At 48.9% G+C, this 23,292-nt stretch overlaps 1 protein-coding gene across 1 annotated transcript in view; it reads left to right on the top strand.

Moving 5' to 3' along the window:
- The window catches only part of TUBA3E (tubulin alpha 3e), a 47,685-nt gene that overhangs the window by 23,028 nt on the left and 1,365 nt on the right, over positions 1-23,292 (top strand). Inside the window, exon 4 of the mRNA XM_029610741.1 lies at positions 11,826-12,506. Within this exon, the coding sequence (XP_029466601.1) occupies positions 11,826-12,506 (681 nt within the window). The remainder of the gene's footprint in view (positions 1-11,825; positions 12,507-23,292) is intronic.

Here is a 23,292-nt window from a genome sequence, read left to right as displayed (position 1 = left end):
TCCTCAGGGCCCTGGGGAAGTACCGGAATCGCCCTCACTGCCTCACCCCATAGCTGCTCTGGTCTCACCAGCTATGCGGGCGGAACTGGACGAATATATTCGCCAGGCAGTAAAGGATGCACTCCTAGCAGCGGTGCCACCTCAGCCATCGAGGCCATCGCCATCACCAAAACCATCGACACCACAGATGCCATCGACTCAGGTTCCCATGAACCTGCCGATACCATCGACGATTCCATCGATGCCAGAACCCATAACCTTGCCCATAACGCCATCGCCCTCGATGCCAATACCAGAATTGTCTCTCTTTGCACCGATTTTGGCCAAACTAGACACTATTATCAGTGCCATTCCAATAATATCTCCAGAACCAATAATGCCACCACCCACTGGAGAGGATATCCCGAAGGACCTTCCACCTTCAGAGCCAATTCCCGGTCCATCAGGGGTTCCACGCCCTCATCCACCAATATCACCATTGCTTCCATCTAAGCTGCTGGAACACCCATCCAGGCCAAAGGAGAGTACACACCTTCTACTCCACTTCATCCTCAAACACCGGACACTTGGCAAGATACAGATACAGACAAATCCTCAGAGGAAGTCCTCTCTGAACCATCACCTCCAGAAGAGAGAAGACGTTCTCCTCCGGAGGACCTTTCATTCTCCAACTTTGTCAAAGAGATTTCAGACACCATCCCTTTCCAATTACACACTGAGGATGATTCCAGACAAAAGACACTAGAAGTACTACAATTTGTGGACCCACCCAAGGAGGTTTTGGCAGTTCCAATCCACGAAGTCCTGGTAGAGTTATTGCACAGGTTATGGGAACATCCCTGCTCCATACCCCCGGTCAACAAAAGGGTGGATGCAACATACTTGGTCCAACACATCCCAGGGTTTCAAAAAACTCAATTACCTCACCGTTCAGTGGTAGTTGAGTCAGCACAGAAAAAGTCGAAAAGAGTAAAAACTCATTCTTCAACCCACCAGGCAAAGATAATAGGTTCCTAGACAACCTTGGTAGGAAAATGTTTCAAGGTTCTATGTTGGTATCCAGGATTGCTGCCTACCAATTATATATGACTCAATACCAGCGTAACCTATGGAAACAGATCCAGGAACTCTGAGAATCTCCCACAGCAACGTCAGGAATCCTTCTCAACTATTATTCATGAAGGCCTTGAAGCAGGCAAACATGAGGTTCGTGCAGTGTACAACTCATTTGAAACTGCATCCAGGATGTCGGCCACTGTGATCAATGCTCAACGATGGGCCTGGCTTAAGGCGTCTGACCTAAGGCCCGAAATACAAGACAAACTAGCAGATCTCCCTTGTGTAGGGGAGAACTTATTTGGTGATAAAGTTAAGGAAGCAGTTTCTCTGTTGAAGGAACATTCCGAAACTCTGAAACAATTGTCAGCTATACCTCAAGAGTCTCAATCTAAGAGACTTCCTCGGAAGGAATCTAAACATCCTTATTACAGGCCGCAACGATATTATCCTCCTCCGACACGTGGGCGTTCATCTAGGCCTCCTCAGCGCTCACAACCTAGACAATCCAGGACAACCAGACCTCAACCCCCTCCACAGACAGCGTCCACGTCGGGGTTTTGAAGTGATTCCAGGGAACAGCAGCCGTTCTCCCAATCCGGCACAACACATACCAGTGGGTGGTCGGATCACATTCTTCCATCACAATTGGGAATTCATAACCACAGACCAGTGGGTACTTTCCATCACATCTCAGGGGTACCACTTGGATTTTCTCACCATACCAAACGACACTCCTCCCACTTCATTTTGGACAATAAAAGACCAATCCACAATTCTACAAACAGAATTATCCACCCTTCTGAGAGCCAGGGCCGTGGAACCAGTTCCCCGACCTCAACAGGGCAGAGGATTCTACTCCCGCTATTTCCTCATTCCAAAGAAAACCGGAGGCCTGCGTCCAATCCTAGACCTCAGAAATCTCAACAAATTCCTGAGAAGAAAAATTCAGGATGGTTTCTCTAGGCACCATGCTACCACTGCTTCAAAAGGGAGATTGGCTCTGTTTTCTGGATCTTCAAGACGCTTAAGCTCACATTCCCATATTCCCGCCTCATCGCAACTATCTACGATTCCTCGTGGGTACTCAACATTACCAATACAGGGTACTACCATTCGGCCTTGCCTCAGCACCTCGAGTATTCACAAAGTGTCTAGCAGCGGCTCATCTACACAAACAAGTTGTGAACGTGTTTCCCTATCTAGATGATTGGCTCATCAGGAGTCAAACACAGCAAGGAGCTCTCAGTTCTCTCCAGCTCACAATAAATCTTCTCCATTCCGTGGGATTCCTCATCAACTACCAAAACTCCCACCTCACACCATCTCACAGTTTACAGTTCATTGGAGCAGAGTTAAACACCATAACAGCAAAAGCCTTCCTACCAAGGGACCGTGCACAGACACTAGCCTCGTTAACCACCTCTCTTCGAGCATGCATACAAATAACGGCGCATCAATGTCTCACTCTCTTGGGTCACATGGCCTACACAGTCCACGTCACTCCTATGGCCAAATTAGCTATGAGACTCACTCAATGGACGCTCAAAAGTCAATGGATACAATCCATTCAGCCAATGTCTTTTCCTATCCGAGTAACTCAAGAACTACACTCCTCGCTCCTCTGGTGGACAAATATGGACAACTTGCTCAAGGGCCTACCTTTTCAACAACCAATTGTGCAAGTAACATTGACTACAGATGCATCCACCTCAGGATGGGGAGCACACATTGGCCATCTGCAGACTCAAAGTACTTGGACAAAACTCGAAGCAACTTTTCAGATAAACTTCCTAGAGCTTCGAGCTATACGTTATGCGCTACATGCGTTCAAAGACTGCCTTTCACACAAGACTGTCCTCATACAAACAGACAACGCAGTTGCCATGTGGTACATCAACAAACAAGGAGGTACGGGCTCGTATCTCCTTTGTCAAGAAGCTGCACAGATTTGGGACTGGGCCTTAACACACTCAATGTTTCTCCGGGCCACTTATCTGGCAGGCATTCACAATGTGATAGCGCAGGGGTCAGGAACCTATGGCTCGGGAGCCAGATATGGCTCTTTTGATGGCTGCATCTGGCTCGCAGACAAATCTTTAATAAAAAAGTAAAAATCTAACAAAATCCCCCACCCTCCTGATGCCCCCCAAGACCTCCAAAATTAATTTACTACAACCCCCACCCTCCTGACCCCCCCAAGACCTGCCAAAAGTCCCTGGTGGTCCAGGAGCGGTCCGGAAGTGATCTCCTGGACTTGGGCTGTCGGCTGCCAGTAGTCAAAATGGCGCCGACGGCCCTTTGCCCTCACTATGTCACTGGGGTCGACCAATGGTGGCAATAGCCCCTGTGACACAGTAAGGGCAAAGGGCCGTCAGCTGCCAGTAATCAAAATGGCGTCGATGGCCCTTTGCCCTTACTATGTCACAGGGGCTACCGCTGCCATTGGTCGACCCCAGTGACATAGGGCAAAGGGCCGTCGGCGCCATTTTGACTACTGGCAGCCGACAGCCCAAGTCCAGGAGATCACTCCTGGACCCCCGCTGGACCACCAGGGACTTTTGGCAGGTCTTGGGGGGGTCAGGAGGGTGGGGGTTGTAGTAAATTAATTTTGGAGGTCTTGGGGGGCGTCAGGAGGGTGGGGGGTTGTAGTTAGTATGGCTCTCACGGAATTACATTTTAAAATATGTGGCGTTCATGGCTCTCTCAGCCAAAAAGGTTCCCGACCCCTGTGATAGCGGATTGACTCAGCCGTCAATTCCAACCACACGAATGGTCCCTGGATCCCTCAGTAGCGACCAGGATATTTCAGCGTTGGTTGCGTGTCCATTCGTGAGGGTAAAATATCCTGCTGAGGCGATGACTGCGATAACGCTTCCGTCGATGACAACGTAGAGGACACCCTCGATACCATAGAGACAACCTTTTACTCAAACCACCAGAAGTGAAAGACGAGGCTTTCTATCGACGCCTCTTACAAAGGTATCAAGATGTAATCGATAATCTACCATCTACGAGGCCACAGGACACTTCTACTGCATTTTCCATCGATGATCCACAGCCAGGCCCCTCAGGCCTTCACTTTCCAAAACCTAAAGAAACACAAAATCTCCTTACAGAGAAGATTCTGAGGATTCTTGGGATGGGCAACACTCTCAATTTTCTTCAGAAGAGTTTATGTCCGACCCTTCTTCTCCAGATCAGGATCTCTCATTCTCATCATTCATCCAAAGCATGGCTGACTCGATTCCATTCAAGCTTACAGCAGAGGAAGACACCAGGGCACAAACCCTTGAGGTTTTACGGTTTGTTGACCCACCCAAACAAGTACTGGCAGTGCCAGTCCATGAGGTCCTATTAGATCTTCAAAAACAAATTTGGGAACATCCATCTTCTGTTCCTGCAGTGAACAAGTGTGTGGACACTACTTATATAGTCCAGCCAGCCCCAGGCTACCACAAACAGCAATTACCACACCAGTCGGTGGTAGTGGAGTCCGCACAGAAAAAATCCAAACGTGTGCGCCCACGCTCATCGACTCCACCTGGTAGGGACCACAAATTCCTAGACTCATGGGGAAAGAAGGTCTATCAGAGCTCTGTTAAACACCAAGATTTCTGCCTACCAGCTGTACATCACTCAATACCAGAGGAACCTCTGGAAACAAATGAGAGAATTTACCTCCCTACCCATACAGTTCCCGGAATCAGCACAAACTGTAATCAACAAAGGCCTGGAGGCGGGCAAACATGAGGTGAGAGCAGTCTACGACAATTTTGAGACTGCCTCCAGAACAGCAGCAGCTGGCATCACTGCTCGTAGATGGGCCTGGCTCAAGGCATCTGACCTCAGGACTGAGGTCCAAGAAAAACTGGTGGATCTGCCCTGTCTAGGTGACAATCTCTTCGGGGACAAGATTCAGGAAGCTGTACAACAACTTAAAGACCACACTGAGACCCTACGTCAGTTGTCTCAAACCCCACAAGAGCCTGCTACTCAGTCTTCTCATCGTCCTCCACAAAGAGAAACCAGACATCCTTATTACAGGCCAAGCAGATACTACCCCCACACTTCTAGGGGTAGGTCTTCCAGGCCACAACAACAATCCCAGGCCAGACAATCTAGGCCTGCTTGGCCTCAACCTCCTGTGCAGACAGGCCCTGCGACAGGCTTTTGAAACACAGACCAGAGGACAAATCCAACCTGTAAATCCCAAACCAAATCTACCAGTGGGTGGAAGAGTATCTCACTTTCATACAAATTGCAAAACATAACATCAGACCAATGGATACTCTCCATAGTCTCTCGAGGCTACAAACTAAATTTCATCTCAATTCTTCCAGAATTTCCACCAACTTCCTGCCCAAAACAAAATTCTCAACTTCATCAGTTACAAATAGAATTATCCACCCTTCTGAGAGCCAGGGCCATACAACCAGTACCCCGGTCACAGCAGGGCAGAGGATTCTACTCCCGATATTTCCTCATTCCAAAGAGAACTGGAGGCCTATGTCCCATCCTAGACCTCAGAAACCTCAACAAATTTCTGAAAAAAGAAAAATTCAGGATGGTTGCTCTAGGCACCATGCTTCCACTTCTTCAAGCAGGAGATTGGCTTTGTTCTCTGGACCTTCAGGATGCTTTTGCTCACATACCATTATTCCCTCCTCATCGCAAGTACCTGCGCTTCATGGTGGGGTACCTCATCGCAAGTACTTTCGCTTCATAGTGGGACCCCTATGAGGAAAGACTAAAGAGGTTAGGACGTTTCAGCTTGGAGACGAGATGACTGAGGGGGGGATACGATAGAGGTGTTTAAAATCATGAGAGGTCTAGAACGGGTAGATGTGAATCGGTTATTTACTCTTTCGGATAGTAGAAAGACTAGGGGGCACTCCATGAAGTTAGCATGGGGCACATTTAAAACTAAACGGAGAAAGTTCTTTTTTACTCAACGCACAATTAAACTCTGGAATTTGTTGCCAGAGGATGTGGTTAGTGCAGTTAGTATAGCTGTGTTTAAAAAAGGATTGGACAAGTTCTTGGAGGCGAAGTCCATTACCTGCTATTAAGTTCACTTAGAGAATAGCCACTGCCATTAGCAATGGTAACATGGAATAGACTTAGTTTTTGGGTACTTGCCAGGTTCTTATGGCCTGGATTGGCCACTGTTGGAAACAGGATGCTGGGCTTGATGGACCCTTGGTCTGACCCAGTATGGCATTTTCTTATGTTATGTTAACATTTCCAGTACAGAGTTCTACCTTTTGGACTGGCATCTGCTCCCAGAGTCTTCACCAAATGTCTGGCAGTAATAGCAGGACAATTGCACAAAGAAGGTGTCCATGTCTTCCCATATCTAGACGAGTGGCTCATAAAAAGTTAGTCTCCACAAGGAGCTCTTGCCTCTCTAACACGAACAATTACTCTACTTCACTCTATGGGATTTCTCATCAATTATCAAAAATCCCATTTCACTCCAACTCATCTGCTTCAATTCATAGGAGCAGAATTGAACACCAATCTAGCAAAGGCCATTCTACCTGTAGATCGAGCAGACACACTCATTCTACTAGCAAAATCCATCTCCTTACAGAAACAAGGGACAGCTCATCAGTTTCTGACCTTACTGGGTCATATGGCTTCCACGGTTCATGTTACACCCATGGCAAGGCTCGCCATGAGGATTACCCAATGGACTTTACGATCACAATGGATCCAAGCCATTCAACCGCTACACTATCCAATTCAATGGACCCAACAACTAAGATCATCTCTACGTTGGTGGACAAACAAGGACAACTTGTGCAAAGGCCTCCCTTTTCAACAACCAGTCCTACAGATGCATCCACCTTGGGTTGGGGAGCTCACATAGACAAACTCCAAACACAAGGGACTTGGACAAACCTCGAAGCAACATTTCAAATCAATTTTCTAGAGCTTCGAGCTATACGTTATGCACTGCATGCGTTCAAGGACTGCCTTTCATACAAAACTGTTCTAATTCAAACGGACAACACAGTAGCCATGTGGTACATCAACAAACAGGGAGGTACGGGCTCATATCTCCTTTGTCAAGAAGCCGCACAGATTTGGGACTTGGCCCTGAACCACTCACTGTTCCTCTGGGCCACTTATCTAACGGGCATACACAATGTGGTGGCAGATCGACTCAGTCGTCAGTTCCATCCACACGAGTGGTCCCTGGATCCCTCAGTAGCGACCAGGATATTTCAACGTTGGGGACAACCAACAATAGACCTCTTTGCGTCACATCTGAATCACAAAGTGGACAACTTCTGTTCTCTACACAAACAGAAGAATCAGCCAGCCAAGGACGCCTTCGCTCGCCCTTGGAACTCAGGCCTACTATACGCGTATCCTCCAATACCGCTCATAACCAAAACTCTAGTAAAACTACAAGAAGACAAGGGGTCCATGATACTCATAGCCCCATATTGGCCTCGACAAGTTTGGTTCCCCACACTGCTAGACCTCTCAGTCAGAGATCCCATTCGTCTGGGAGTAGCTCCCACTCTCATAACTCAGGATCAGGACTGGTTGCGACATCCCAACCTTCAATCCCTATCCCTGACAGCATGGATGTTGAAAGCTTGATATTACAACCTCTCAATCTTTCACCTCATATATCTCAAGTGCTTATAGCTTCACGTAAACCTTCTACACGAAAGAACCATTCTTCTAAATGGAAGAGATTCACTTTGTGGTGCTCGGAAAAGAACATAAATCCTTTCACCTGCCCCACCACTTCTCTACTAGAATACTTATACCATCTTTCGGAATCTGGTCTCCGGACTTCATCTATAAGAGTACATTTAAGTGCAATCTCTGCTTACCATAACAAGATGAGAGATGCACCTATTTCCAAACAACCTCTCGTAAGTAGATTTATGAGAAGTTTAACTCACCTTAAACCACCAATTCGACCATCCCAGATTGGGATCTGAATGTGGTATTAACAACTCATGCACTCTCCCTTCGAACCCATAGATTCTTGTGATCTTAAATTTCTCACTTGGAAAACTATCTTCCTCACAGCCATTACCTCAGCTAGAAGGGTTAGTGAGTTACAAGCACTTGTAACATATCCACCCTATACTAAGTTCCTACATGACAAAGTGGTTCTCCGTACACATCCAAAATTCCTTCCCAAAGTAGTTATGGAATTCCACTTGAATCAATCCATAAATTTACCCACATTCTTTCCAAGGCCTCATTCCCATCCAGGAGAAACAGCCTTGCATACCTTGGACTGCAAGCGTGCACCTGCCTTTTATATAGACCGTACTGCAGTTCAGAGACAATCCACACATCTCTTTGTATCCTACGATCCAAACAAACCGGGTAAAGCAGTGGGTAAACATACTCTGTCCAATTGGCTAGCAGATTGCATACAGTTTTGCTATGAGAAAGCAGGCCTTCCTCTCCAAGGGCGAGTAAAGGCACATTCAGTAAGAGCAATATCAACTTCAGTAGCACACTATCGTCCAGTGCCAATCCTTGACATATGTAAAGCCGCAACATGGAGTTCTCTTCACACTTTTGCAGCTCATTACTGCTTGGACAAAGAAGGAAGACATGATTCAGCCTATGGACAATCTGTTTTAAAGAACTTGTTTCCGGTTTAATCCCAACTCCTTCTACAACCAACTTACTATGATCTTCGGCTGACTCATTCTCAATAACAATACTTTACTGTTGCTTCACCACGAATGACTCAGCCTCTAGCTTGCTATTCATCCATATGTGAGGACTAGCATCCTGCTTGTCCTGGGATAAAGCAAAATTACTTACCTTGTAATAGGTGTTATCCCAGGACAGCAGGATGTAGTCCTCACAGAACTCACCCGCCACCCCGCGGAGTTGGGCCTCATACCTTTATTTTATTTTTGCTAACGATTTTGCTACATACGAGACTGAAGAGAGACACCTGTGGCAGAGAATATCATGGCATGCTGGGCATGCTCAGTGGCCTCTCAGGGCCAGTCAAAAGTTTCTAGAAACTTTGACAGAAAGGTTTCCCGTGCTGGGCTCCGTTCGGTGATATCACCCATATATGAGGACTACATCCTGCTGTCCTGGGATAACACTTATTACAAGGTAAGCAATTTTGCTGTTTGTCAGTAGCGGACCCAATATTGCAACCAAACCGCAAAGATCTCGACGCAAGACTAGGAAACCCTGCTACATCCCATGCACAGCTCCCTACACTTGACAGCATGGAGATTGAGCGGATCCTCTTGACAGAACAAGGAATATCACTGTTGGCGCAGGCTGTTGTCCTGGCCTCGCGAAAACCCTCTTCCCGTCGGAACTATAGCTTCAAATGGAAGAGGTATATGGCATGGTGCTCCTCTGAGGGACTACATCCCTTGGTATGTTCACCTAAAAAGTTACTGGATTATCTGCTTTCCTTATATCATATGGGACTCGCAACCTTGTCGATTAGAGTACATCTCAGTGCAATAGCCGCTAACCACCGACCGTATAAAGGACAACCCATCTCTGTCCATCCTTTCATTTCAAGATTTCTGAAAGGCCTCTCTCATCTATGACCTCCAATCTCAAAGCCTCCAGTGCCATGGAATCTCAATTTAGTACTGGAACAATTGATGGTGGCGTTGGCGTATTATAAGCGACGTACACATTCGGAGACACGGGTGTCCCAATTATTTGTTTCTTTCAACACGAATGCTTCTGGGCTTCCGGTGGCAAAAAGGACTATATCCAGCTGAATCGCACAATACGTTCAATTTTGCTACACAAAGAGGAAACTATCCTTAGCTTCTCGCCCGAATGCACACCAAGTAAGGGCAGTGTCTACCTCACTAGCCCACCTCTCTAAAGTACCACCCATAGACATCTGTAAGGCAGCAGCGTGGACTTCCTTACATACATTTACATCTGACTACTGTCTGGACCAACAGACATCGGAAGATGCTAAGCTGGGAAGAGTCATATTAAAAACGATATCCATCTGAGTTACAAAGACACCTTTGATCACGCAAAAAAACCCCAAAACCAATCAAACTAGAAACTATTGAAGCGTGATCGGAAGCTTAGGATTCCCATGACAGCATGGCTAATTCAGCTCTGCTATCAAAGAGAAAAAGTTTGCTTACTATAAACGGTGTTTCCATAGATAGCAGGATGAATTAGCCATGCTGACCCGTCCACCTCCCTGGATAGTCTGCACGTTATTCACGAACTGCTACATCACAGACTGAGAGACTGTTTTTCTGTGCGGGAAGGCATGCGCAGCCGCACAGAGCAAAGTTCTGTATTCTACTAAGAAGCTCCGCTTCCTGGGCCCTGATGGACAGTTCCCCATGACAGCTTGGCTAATTCATCCTGCTATCTACGGAAACACCATTTACAGTAAGCAAACTTGCTTTTCCTGTATCTTAGCCTCTTTCAGGGAGGGCTGGACAAGGGGCTGGCCCTGAACTCTAAAGTTGCAGGTGGCAGCTATTTTGTGCTACTAGGATCCCACAGAGGAAGTATCTATAGCAGCTCATCTGGAAGTGGCCCACTCTTTGAAGGGTGGGAAAGTTACCTCCACCTTTTTGCCCTTTTGGGATCTTAACTAGTGTTAATGGGGGTCCCATTTGAGCCTCTGAAGCAGAATTCACTGAAGGAATTGTTGCTGAAAACTGCCTTTCTGGTTGCGATGTGTACTGCATGGCAGGTCTCTGAGTTGCAAGCTCTATCTTGTCGAGACCCTTTTCTGGTGATTTTGTTGGACACAGTGATTTTTCGACTAGTGCTGGCCTTCCTTACAAAGATCAATTCGGTATTTCACATCAGCCAGTTTCCCTTCTGGCTTTTGCCCGGGAGGAATGTGGACCGGTGTTTCGTTCTCTCAGGTGCTTGGATGGCCGGAGGCTGGGCATGCATTACTTGGAGGTTAGGTTACTAACGCCTTCCACAAGTCAAACAAATTATTTGTCCTTTTTGGAGATCCATGTAAGGGGGAGGCGGCCTCCAAGGCTACGCTGGCTCGCTAGATAAAGGAGATAGTGGAGTCTGCTTATGTACTAAAGGATAGGAAGCCCCCCAAGGTGATGCATACGCATTCCACCCGGGCTCAGCTACATGCACTTCCGCCTGCTGTCATTTGCAGGGTGGCTTCTTGGTCTTCAGTGCACACTTTTGTGAAGCATATGTTGGATGTCCCAGTGCAGGAGTTCTCCGAGCAGTTCTTGTTTCCTCCCACCCAGGTAGATGAAGCTTTGGTACTTTCCACTCGACATGGCTGGACTGGTGTAGCAGGATGAGGTGGAAGGAGAAATTTCCCTACTTGTTAATATCCTTTCCATTAATCCTGCTACACCAGTCCAGGACCCACCCGGGATGTGGGGTTACTATTTCAGATGGTTCGTTTTTTGTTTTATAGTTGGGGAAGATTTCACCTTACCTTGTCTTTGGTGTTGGTTTCCTTTTCTGCATCTTTTCTCCATCTGTTCCAGGACACAGGGAGACTTCAGTTTTCTCATTGATATTTGATTGGGGTCTGATCTGAAGCTTTATCAGAAGGATACTGGATTCCTGCTGGTAGCACCACTTCAGAAAACAGTTGTGTGTCTCCATCTGCTGGTAGGGAGAAATAACCCACTCGGGGCTGGACTGGTGTAGCAGGACTAACGAAAGGAAATTACCAGGTAAAGAAATTTCTCCTTTATAAACATAAGCTATGGTAATCCTTCTGTAATACTGAAATGTGTGGTGGTGTTTTTTTTTTTCTGTAGGCTGACCAGTGCACTGGGCTGCAAGGTTTCCTGATATTCCATAGTTTTGGAGGAGGTACTGGCTCTGGCTTTGCATCTCTTCTGATGGAAAGGCTCTCTGTTGACTATGGCAAGAAATCCAAACTTGAGTTTGCGATTTATCCAGCACCTCAGGTCTCCACGGCAGTGGTTGAGCCCTACAACTCCATTCTGACCACTCACACGACATTGGAGCATTCCGACTGTGCATTCATGGTAGACAATGAAGCAATTTATGATATCTGTCGACGCAACTTGGATATCGAGCGACCCACTTACACCAATCTGAATCGTCTAATTGGGCAAATTGTGTCATCTATCACTGCTTCCTTGCGTTTCGATGGGGCGCTCAATGTTGACCTAACAGAATTCCAGACCAACCTTGTTCCATATCCTCGGATCCATTTTCCCTTGGCAACATATGCACCTGTTATCTCAGCTGAAAAAGCATACCATGAGCAGCTGTCTGTAGCTGAAATCACCAATGCCTGCTTTGAGCCAGCCAACCAGATGGTGAAGTGTGACCCTCGCCATGGCAAATATATGGCTTGCTGCATGTTATACAGAGGAGATGTTGTCCCCAAGGATGTCAATGCAGCCATTGCTACAATCAAGACAAAGCGTACCATTCAGTTTGTAGATTGGTGTCCTACTGGTTTTAAGGTATTCTAAAACATTTCTTATTGCATTAGCAAATATTTTAAACTGTAGCACACTAGTAGTTGAATTCTCAGCTTACTTCACAGTTTTAGTTTTTCTTTTATTCAAATAGTTACATCTTTTAGGGTATCAGTAATAAAGTGATATAAGTACTACACTGTCTCCCAGAATGTCACGTGTGCCAGCCAGAAATTCTAACATTTTTGCAGCTTTGTTCTTGGTGGCGTTTCTGACTACAGTTTTACATTTTTTTAAAGTTAAGGCACTAATTATCTAACATTCATTTCTGAATGTACCCAGATCAGTCCAGACCAGTGGGTTATTCATCCCTTCCAGCAGATGGAGTCTGAGAACAAAACAAAACTTTGATGCACTGGTTCTTAACTGAGTGTGCCACCTGCAGGACCTCAGTATTTCTCTGACTCCAGCAGATGGTAGAGCTGCACCTGCAGGCTGTTAGTTAATGAAAACAAGGAAAAAAAAAAAAGATTTTTTTTGTTTTACAGTAGTTTTAGGTTCCAAGGTGGATGCTCCCTGAGGTGCTGGGCATCTTCATGGGCCATCCCTCAGGTAGAGCCAGGCTATCCCTGACTGTGTTTGCCCGCAGTGTATCGGATGGTCCGATAGCCAGGGGTCCTGGCTCTCTTGACCCTCCAAGGCTCCCTCTTGGCCTTTTTTCCTTTGGACAGGGAAGTACCCGCTTAATAAACTTTCTTTAAGTTCCTTGTTTAAAAAAATAAAAAACAGTAGCATACAAGAAGCAGAAGAGCAGAGCTTAGCAGGAACTTCTGCGGGAAGTGTGGGACTGAGCAGTGATCAACTAGCTGTTAACCTGAAGCTCGGGGGTTCGCGGTCGATTGCAACGCTAGTGCTAGGAGGGAACCGCAGTGCCTCGTTTCTTATGTAGTCCTATGCTCTGGTGGGGCCAACTGGACTCTGTCGTCGTTCTTGGGAACTCCCTGGTGGAGATTGCATCCGTTACCGGCGGTAGCTTGGTGGGCTCGAGTCTGGCACATGCTACCGCGCGGGAGGCTTTGTGGGGGAGTGCCGCGGGGCGCCAAAAACTAAAATGGCTGCCTGTCATGTGTGGTGTGGCGGCAGCGGGTCTGAACTTGCATTCCCTGTACGTACCAGGATCAGTCCAGACTGCTGGGTTATGCTTCCCCTCCAGCAGATGGAGTCAGAGAAAAGCTGAAAAGCACCCCCTAGATATACTGGTGTGCCACCTACAATCCCTCAGTATATCTCTGACTCCAGCAGATTGAGAGGCATAACCTGCGGTCCTGATCCTTTCTAAATTTGAGTTTGGTTATTTAGGTTTGGATGACCCTTGACTAGACCAATTTATTTTATTTTAAGGTAGTTAGATCAGTGGTTAGGCTCACTTTATTTTATTGGCGCTGGGCGGGTTCTGATTCCTGGCAGGCAGTGCCCTAATGCCTAGTTCCCGGAGATAGGAATCCCTTGGTGACCAGGGGGAGTATTCACCGGTGGGCCCCCCCCCCCCCCCGTATATTCCAGGGGTGGTTTTTCATCTCTGAAGGGGGCTCAAGAAACAGGGAGCGGGGATCTGATTTTCCTCTTTCAAAAATAAAAAAAAAGAGAAAGAAGGCATAACAGTAAGTCCTGTTGGTGGCAGGCTGTTTGATCACTTCTTTGGCCCTGGCCTGCCACGCTAGCGTCCTGGGACTCCGGAAGGGGTGGCCTGGTCACCCGGCGCGTTTTTAATTTCATACATAAATTGCCATGCTGGGTCAGACCAAGGGTCCATCAAGCCCAGCATCCTGTTTCCAACAGAGGCCAAACCAGGCCACAAGAACCTGGTAATTACCCAAACACCAAGAAGATCCCATGCTACTGATGCAATTAATAGCAGTGGCTATTCCCTAAGTAAACGATTAATAGCAGTTAATGGACTTCTCCTCCAAGAACTTATCCAAATCAGCATGCTCCGGAGCTGCTATGCCACGAGCTTTGGCTGTACAGCCTGCGGGGAGTCGGGGGTGCGGCTCCCTCAGGAGGGTCTCTGCTCCCGTTGTCTTCCCGGGGGCGAGGGACCCTCTCGGAGGCCGAGCGCTGCCCGTGGGTCCCCCCTTTCGCAGCCGAGCAAACCGAGGAGAGTACAGTCGGCTCGCGGGCAGAGACTGGCCCCGCCCCCACTCGAAGAGGGCGTGGCGGCCATCTTGCTCGCACCGTGCAGCGACGATGCAGACTCAGACGGAGGGGAGTTCCCTCTTGATTCTCCTCCGGCCCTCAGCCCACAGCTAGTTAGCAATGTCACAGCGCATAACCCCCCCCTCCCCCCCAGGCCCGCAGGAGCAGTTTTAAAAAGGCAAGATCCCTTTTCTTCGAGATCTGTTCTACTTATGCATCAGGCATTCCTAGAGGCTGGCTGGGAAGACTCAGGTCCCTCTCCCCCTAAGATCCCCAAGTCCACTACAGGTGCTGGGAATGCAGGGATTCGTTGTCCCCGGACACCAGTAGATCAGGGGGATACAGGGCTAGCTGTCCCACTACCAGACCCCTTGGTTTTGGATGTGGGGGGTGATTTAGAGGGCAATGTTCCGGTTGAGGGGGTTGACCCCCAGATCCTCCGCTTATTTGGTAAGGACGAGTTGGATCCCTTAATCCCGCAGGTGTTGAAAGAGCTTGAGATTCCAGCTCCCCCGATGGAAACAGATTCTTCCCCGGGGGATTTTGTTTTGGCGGGAATTAAGAGACCTCCTCAAACCTTCCCATTTCATCCAAAATTATTTCAGATAGTATCTAGGGAATAGGATTTTCCAGAGGCGTCACTAAGAGTTTGCAGGGCTATGGAGAAGCTGTACCCCCTCACGGCGGAGTCTTTAGAGCTTCTCAAGCTACCCAAAGTGGACTCGGCGGTCACAGCCGTCATTAAACATACTGCCATTCCCGTGATGGGGGGGTGCAGCGCTTAAGGATCTTCAGGATCGGAAGCTGGAGGTTTTGTTGAAGCGCATTTTTGAGGTGTCTGCTCTAGGTGTCCGGGCTGCAGAGGGCTACGCTTCGCTGGGTACAGCAATTACTTACGGCCCAGGATCTACCGCCTGATGAGGCGGAGCAGGCGAATTGCATGGAACCTGTGGTCGCCTATACCGCAGACTCCCTATATAATCTCCTTCGGACTTCCGCTCGCACCATGTCCTCTGCGGTATCCACAAGGCGCCTGCTATGGCTTCGACACTGGTCTGCGGATGCTTCCTCCAAGTCCCGGTTAGGTTCCTTCCCCTTCATTAAGGACTTGGGGGACAATAAGGTCTACAAGCTGCCCGAAGACAAATCCAAGCAGTTTCGTACTTTTGGGAATTTCAGAGGCCGTTTTCGTGGTCGACGGTTCCGTGCGGAGAGGGGTGTTTCCTCCACACAGAGACAACAGGCGTCTTGGTCGCAAGCTTGGACGCACTCCTTTCGTGGCAGACGGCCTCAACGTTCGGGGGCATTGCATGCCTTTACCCCCAATAAGACTGCACAATGAAGCAGTGCCGGCCCATTCCTCCATTCCATTAATCGGGGGTCGCCTGTTCCGGGAGGAATGGTTCAAGATAACATCGGACCAGTGGGCCCTCGACGTTATAAGTCACTGTTACGTTTTGGATTTTGCTCGCCCGCTCCGAGATCTTTCTTGTGTCTCCCTGCAGTCCTCCAGCAAAGCAGCAAGTTATTGCACAGACGTTGGACCGTTTACGGGCGCTGGGGGCTGTGGTTCCAGTTCCACCTGCCGAGCGTCGGACCGGTCAGTATTCCATTTACTTCGTGGTTCCAAAGAAGGAAGGAACGTTCAGACCAATCTTGGACTTGAAACAGGTCAACAGAGCCTTGCGCGTTCCGTGTTTTCGCATGGAGACACTGAGGTCTGTTATTGCGGCCGTTCACAAGGGAGAATTTTTGGCTTCTTTGGATTTAACCGAGGCGTATCTCCACATTGGAATCCAGGAGCGTCATCAGATTTCTGAGGTTTATGGTTCTGGGGGACCATTACCAGTTTTGCGCCCTGCCGTTCGGTTTGGCGACAGCCCCCAGAACTTTCAACAAGGTATTTGTGGTGGTCGCAGCTTCTCTTTGCTGCCAAGGGATACTAGTGCATCCCTGTCTGGACGATTGGCTCATACGGGCCAAGTCGGAAGCTCTGTGCAAGCTAGCGGTTCAGTCAGTGTTGGAGCAGCTACAGGCGCTAGGTTGGGTAATCAACTTTGCGAAGAGCCATCTGGCCCCAACTCAGCAACTGGAGTTTCTGGGAGCCCGGTTCGATACCTCGGTGGGCAAAATGTTCCTTCCACGCCAATGGATGGTCAATTTAATGGCTCAAGTGCGGAACCTCTTGGAGCTGCCATTGCCTACGGCCTGGGATTATTTACAGATAATTGGGTGTATGGCTTCTACTCTGGAAATGGTCCCTTGGGTTTTTGCTCATATGCACCCTTTGCAGGGGGCGCTGCTGTCCCGCTGGGATCCCAAGGCAGAAGACTACAACATGCTATTGCCCTTGCTGGAGCCGGCACGGTCCAGCCTCAGTTGGTGGTTGATACCGGACCATCTCCTTCAGGGGGTGGACTTGGAACCTCCACCTTGGATCATTATTACGACGGATGCCAGTCTATCCGGATGGGGTCGGTATGTCAGTCCTGAGCAGTGCAGGACGATGGTCCCCTCGACAGGCCACATGGTCCATCAATCGCTTGGAGACCAGGGCAGTTCGGCGGGAGGTGCGAATTCTATCGGACAACGCAACCACTGTGGCATATATAAACAGGCAAGGAGGCACAAGAAGTCGCCCGGTGGCTGCCGAAGTGACTTTGTTGATGGCCTGGGCGGAACGCAATCTGACCCGCATCGCGGCCTCCCACATCACAGGCGTGGACAATGTTCAGGCAGACTTTCTCAGTCGACAACACCTGGATCCAGGAGAGTGGGAGCTGTCGGCCGAGGCGATGCATCTCATAACTCGACATTGGGGAACCCCGCGCTTGGATTTAATGGCGACTCGATTAAACACCAAAGCGGCTCATTTCTTCAGTCGAAGGAGGGAACACGGATCGGAATTGGTGGATGCGCTGGTACTTCCGTGGCCTACACGCATCCTCCTTTGCGTTTCCCCCGTGGCCCCTGGTGGGAAAGGTTCTAAGACGCATAGTCCCACCGGGGTCTGGTAATTCTATTGGCCCTGGAGTGGCCAAGAAGGCCATGGTTCGCAGATCTAATCAACCTGGTGGTAGACGGTCCATTGCATCTCGGTCATCTCCCGAATCTTCTGCATCAGGGCCCAGTATCTTTCGATCTGGCGGATCGCTTTTGTCTAATGGCTTGGCTTATGAGTGGAGACAGGTTACCCAGAAGCAGTGATTTCCACACTCCTTAGGGGCACGCAAGACCTCGATAACTCTAGCCTATGCTAGAGTTTGGAAGGTATTTGACTCCTGGTGTAGTAGGTTAAAGCTGTCTCCACGGAAGGCCTCATTGGGGCATATCCTCGCGTTTTTGCAGGACGGTTTGAAGATGGGCTTAGCTTACAGTTCGCTTCGTGTGCAGGTAGTGGCCCTGGGCTGTCTGAGGGGCAGGATTGATGGTTCTTCTTTTGCCTGCCACCCGGATGTTGTTCGTTTTTTACGCGGGGTTAGGAATTTGCGTCCCTCGGTGAGGGGAGCTTGAATTTGGTTCTCCGTGCTCTCTATGCTTCGCCTTTTGAACCTATCAAGAGGGCTACTTTGAAGGAATTAACTCTCAAGACAGCATTTCTAGTGGCTATTTCGTCAGCGCGTCGCGTTTCGGAACGTCAGGCATTGTCGTGCAGGGAGCCATTTTTGAGTATTTCTGATTCCGGGGTATCCCTACGCACGGTACCTTCTTTCTTGCCTAAGGTGGTTTCGGCCTTCCATGTCAATCAGGCGGTGGAATTACCTGCCTTTTCTGAGGAGGATATCAGATCTTCTCAAGGTCGGGATCTGAGGCGTTTGGATGTCCGTCGGGCACTTCTCCGGTACTTGGAGGTGACTAATGATTTTCGACGTTCGGATCATCTATTTGTTTTGTGGAATGGTCCCAAGAAGGGTCGTCAGGCTTCCAAGTCTACTGTCGCCCGCTGGTTGAAAAGTGCGATTGCTTCCGCATACATAGGGTGCAGACGGCCTGTACCGGATGGGCTTAAGGCTCACTCTTCATTCTCAGGCGGCATCATGGGCTGAAACTCAGTTTGTCTTCTCAAGAAATTTGCAGGGCGGCCACTTGGAAGTCCTTACACACATTCGCTAGACATTATCGATTGGATGTTCGTGATCAGTCGGCAGATTCTTTCGGTAGCAGTGTGATTCGAGCGGGACTCTCTGGGTCCCACTCCATTTAAGGCAGCTCAGGTACATCCCAGCAGTCTGGACTGATCCTGGTACGTACAGGGAAAGGAAAATTAGTTTCTTACCTGATAATTTTCGTTCCTGTAGTACCTAGGATCAGTCCAGACACCCGCCCAATTCTGTTTGTTACTGGAGAGTCTGCTCGTATCTCTTTCTGTTCCTTTGTCTCCTTCCTGCAGCTGCAGAGTATCGATATACGTGTTGATGTGTAGTTTCAGGCAAGTTTTACAGGGTTTTTTCCTGTTCATATAGGAAGACAGGTTTGTTTGTGTCTTCAAAGCAATATACTTACTTGGTCTAGTTATTGGTTGAGTTGAAAGTGTTTACTATTCAGCAACAGTGGATGATTATGTGTTTCATTCTGCTTTGATATTCTATAAACTGAGGGATCACAGGTGGCACACCAGTATATCTAGGGGGTGCTTTTCAGCTTTTCTCTGACTCATCTGCTGGAGGGGAGGCATAACCCAGCAGTCTGGACTGATCCTAGGTACTACAGGAACGAAAATTATCAGGTAAGAAACTAATTTTCCTTTCCCTCTGCCCTGCATGCGTTTTGGGGCAGGAAGGCCCCTCTAGCTGCTCAGGAAATCGTGGCAGGAAGTCAGAAGGGCTTCTTTCTGTTGCTGCCAGGGAGGTAGTGCAGGAGACCGCAGGGCGGTCAGGCAATTCTCCCCCTGCTCTTCCCTGGTCAGGCAGGATGCCTCAGAAGGGAAGGGTGAGGCAGCTGACAGTTCCCCGGGATTGGGGAAGATGAATCTGGGGATTTTTCCCTGGATTTTATTCTCGTTCTCCATAAAGCCTACCTGGGTGGAAGAAGTGGAGGAAGAAGGCGGGCAGGAAATTGCCCGCAGGCCCCCACGGCTAAAAAGTCTAAAGTGGCTTCTTGGGGGACTAGCGATATTCTTCAGCACCTGGGTTTGCGCCGTGCGACTGCAGAAGCTGGTCTCAGAGCAAGACTCGGATCAGTCCCAATTGGACCCCCTCGATGCAGGAGCTGACCCGGTTGTGCCACCTACCGCTGACGCAGACGGGGCAAAAAATGACCCTGATCCCGATGAGTTCCTGGTCCCGGAGGGAGAAGATCCGCGGGTAGTGCGTCTGTTAAAAGGGATGAACTGTGCGCACCCTCATTCCACAGGTGTTCTTAATGGAGGATTTCCTGAAACTGCTGAGGATCCCGAAGGTGGACATGGCCATCTCAGCAGTAACCAAGAAAATGATGATCCCGGTGGCCAGGGCAGTGTCCTGAAGGATGTCCAGGATCGTAAACTGGAGGTGCAACTCAAATGGATGTTTGAGGTCACAGCATTGGGTCTTCGGGCAGCTGTCTGTGTCAGTTTAATGCAAAGGGCCTGTCTCTGTTGGGTTCAGAAGGGCCCGATGCTGACCTCTGCAGCGGACTGCGGCGCATTGCAGGCCACGCGTCTGGAGGCAGGCATAGCTTACATGGCAGATGATTTGGTGTATGTCTGCTCGCTGCATGGTCTCCTCGGTAGCGGCTTGTAAGCTGCTGTGGTTACATAACTGGTTGTCTGATTTATTGTCCCAAGGTCCAGCTCTGTAATCTTCCCTTTAAGGGGAAGCTGTTATTTGGAGTAGACCTGGATCAAGTTGATGAAAGTCCTGGGAGAGTCCAAGGGGAATAGATTGCCAGAGGACAGGAAGCACAGTAAGAAGGTATTTCCCTCTCGGTCTTGTTTTCGGGATTCCCATCTGTTTCGTTCTGGCAAGTCCTCATCTGTTTCCATTTTGAAACAGGGTGGCGGATACCAACAGTCCTTTCGTGGAGTACGCAGGTCGGGCAGAGACAGCATCAGGCATGGCACTGGGAAGCAGATTGTCCAGCTTCTATGAAGAATGGGAAAAGATTACCTCGGACCGTTGGGTACTGGAGGTGCTACGAGAGGGCTATGATCTAGATTTTTTGTGCCCGCTTCGTGAGGCTTTTGTGGAGTCCCACATGGTCTCTTGAGTCAGATGGGAGGCAGTGTTGGGGATACTGCAAAGGCTGCTCGCCCTAAAACTCATTGTTCCTGTCCCTCTGGGGGAGTAGGGTCAGGGAAGATAATTCTGTTTAGTTTGTGGTGCCGAAAACAGAGGGCTCTTTTTGGCCCATTCTCGATTTGCAGAAGGTGAATCTGTTCCTTCGAGTTCTGTGCTTTTGTACCTTGATGGCAGCGGTCCCGAAAATTTCTCGCCTAGACCTGATGGAAACGTACTTGCACATTCCCATTCGACAAGAACATCAGAAGTTTCTTCGCTTCAAAGTGGTGAGTCAACATTTTCAGTTCAGAGCCCTCCCATTTGGCTTGACGATGGCGCCTCACACATTCACCAAGGTGATGGTGGTGGCTGCGACTCTTCGCCGGGAGGGAATTTTGGTCCACCCATATCTGGATGATTGGTTGATTCAAGCGTTAAGTCCAGGGAGGAATGCGAGAAGTCCATCCAAAGAGTGATGTCTACCTTACAGTCTCTCGGTTGGGTTAGCAATGTGGACAAGTCAGTTGGAGCCGACTCAGTTGCTGGTTTACTTAGGGGCCCACTTCGGCACTCAGCAAAGCAGGATTTTCCTGGCAGCGGACCGGGTGTCGAAGTTGCAGTCTCAGGTCAAGTGTCTTCTTCGTCTGGAGGTGCCCAAAATGTGGGATTATTTACAGGTCCTGGGGTCCATGGTATCCACGTTGGATTTGGTCCCTTGGGCATTTGCGCACATGAGCTTGGGCCGGTCAGCGCAAGGTCTGTGGCTACCAGAGAAGTTCTGGTCCATCAATCTCCTCGAGATGAGGGTGCTCCCAATCGGCAGGGCAGCACAAAGAGTCATGCAGTGGTGTTGGAGGCCCGGAGACTGTTTGCCTGGGTGGAGCGTCATCTCGAAGGCCTAGCCACATTGCACGTAGCAGGAGTAGACAACTTGCAGGTGGACTTCCTCAGCAGGCAACAATTGGATCTTGGGGTGTGGGAGTTGTCCCCGGAGGTGTGGAACCACATCTGTGCGAGGTGGGGCATTCCCCAATTTGATCTTATGACGACACTGCTCAACTCCAAGACAGTTTCTTTAGTTGCCGAAAGGAACTCTGTTCGATGGGCCTTGATGCTCTGATGAGCCCTTGGCCGACGGGAATTCGTCTGTACATCTTTCCTCCTTGGCCCCTCATAGGTCTGGTCCTCAGGCTTATAGAATCACATCCTGGGACCATGGTTCTAGTGGCACCGGAGTGGCTGCGCAGACCGTGGTTCGCAGATCTGGTGCGACTTGCGGTGGAAGGGCCTCTATCTGACTTATCTTTCGGACCTGTTGCGTCAGGGTCCCATATTTTCGAATTGGGAGGATCGCTTTTGTCTTGCGGCTTGGCTTTTGAGAGGCAGAGACTTCGATTGAAGGGTTACTCTGAACAGGTCTTCTTCAATCCAGAAGACCAGCGACCTCTATGGCATATATTAGGGTCTGGAAACTGTTTGAAATTTGTCTTCAACATTGTCTAGTTCCTCTGGCTATGGAGGTGCCACATGTGCTGGATTTCTTTCAGCAGGGGTTGTCCAAGTGTTTGGCTTACAACTCGCTTTGTGTGCAGGTGGCTGCCTTGGGTGCACTTAGAGGCAGGTTTCAGGGTAGAACTCTGTATGTTCATCTGGTTGTGGTAAGGTTCCTCAAAGGGACTAAGCTGTTACGTCCTCCAGTGCGAAAGATCTGCCCAGATTGGAGTCTCAACCTAGTATTTCGTGTCCTTTGTGGACATCCCCTTTGAACCCTTGAAGGGCTACCCTGAAGGATTTGACTCTGAAAGCTGTCTTGGTAGCTATTTGTTCAGCTCGAAGGATTTTGAACTTCAGGCTCTGTCATGTAGGGATCTATTTTTTTGGATTTCCGGGAATTGAATCTCATTGAGAACAGTACTTACCTTTGTTCCTAAGGTGGTGTCTACCTTTCGTGTTAATCAGACAGTAGATCTTCCGGGTTTTCCAGAGTAGTCTAAAGATTCTCCTCAGGATAGAGAATTACATCTTCTGGATGTGCAGCGGATGCTACTTTGGTATTTGTAGGTTACTAATGCTTTTTGTCACTCAGATAATCTGTTTGTCCTCTTCAGTGGACTGAAGAAAGGGGACAAAGCCTCTAAGGCTACCATATCTCATTGGCTTAGGGAGGCCATTTGTTCGGCTTACATCTGTAAGGGATGACAAATTCCTTTCGGTTTGCGGGCACATTCCATTAGGGCACAGGCTTTTTCCTGGGCTGACTGTCAACTTCTGTCGCCACAGAAGATTTGTAGGACAGCAGTGTGGTCCTCAATTTATAGGCATTATCGTCTTGATGTCAGGGTGTAGGATGAACCGTCCTTCAGAGAGAGTCCTGCATGCGGGTCTTTTGGGGGTCCACCCGGTTAAGGGGTGCTTGGGTACATCCCACTGGTCTGGAC

The sequence above is a fragment of the Rhinatrema bivittatum genome, chromosome 1, assembly GCF_901001135.1.
Source record: "Rhinatrema bivittatum chromosome 1, aRhiBiv1.1, whole genome shotgun sequence".
In the NCBI taxonomy this organism is placed as follows: domain Eukaryota; kingdom Metazoa; phylum Chordata; class Amphibia; order Gymnophiona; family Rhinatrematidae; genus Rhinatrema; species Rhinatrema bivittatum.
This window is presented reverse-complemented; position numbering and strand designations above follow the sequence as displayed.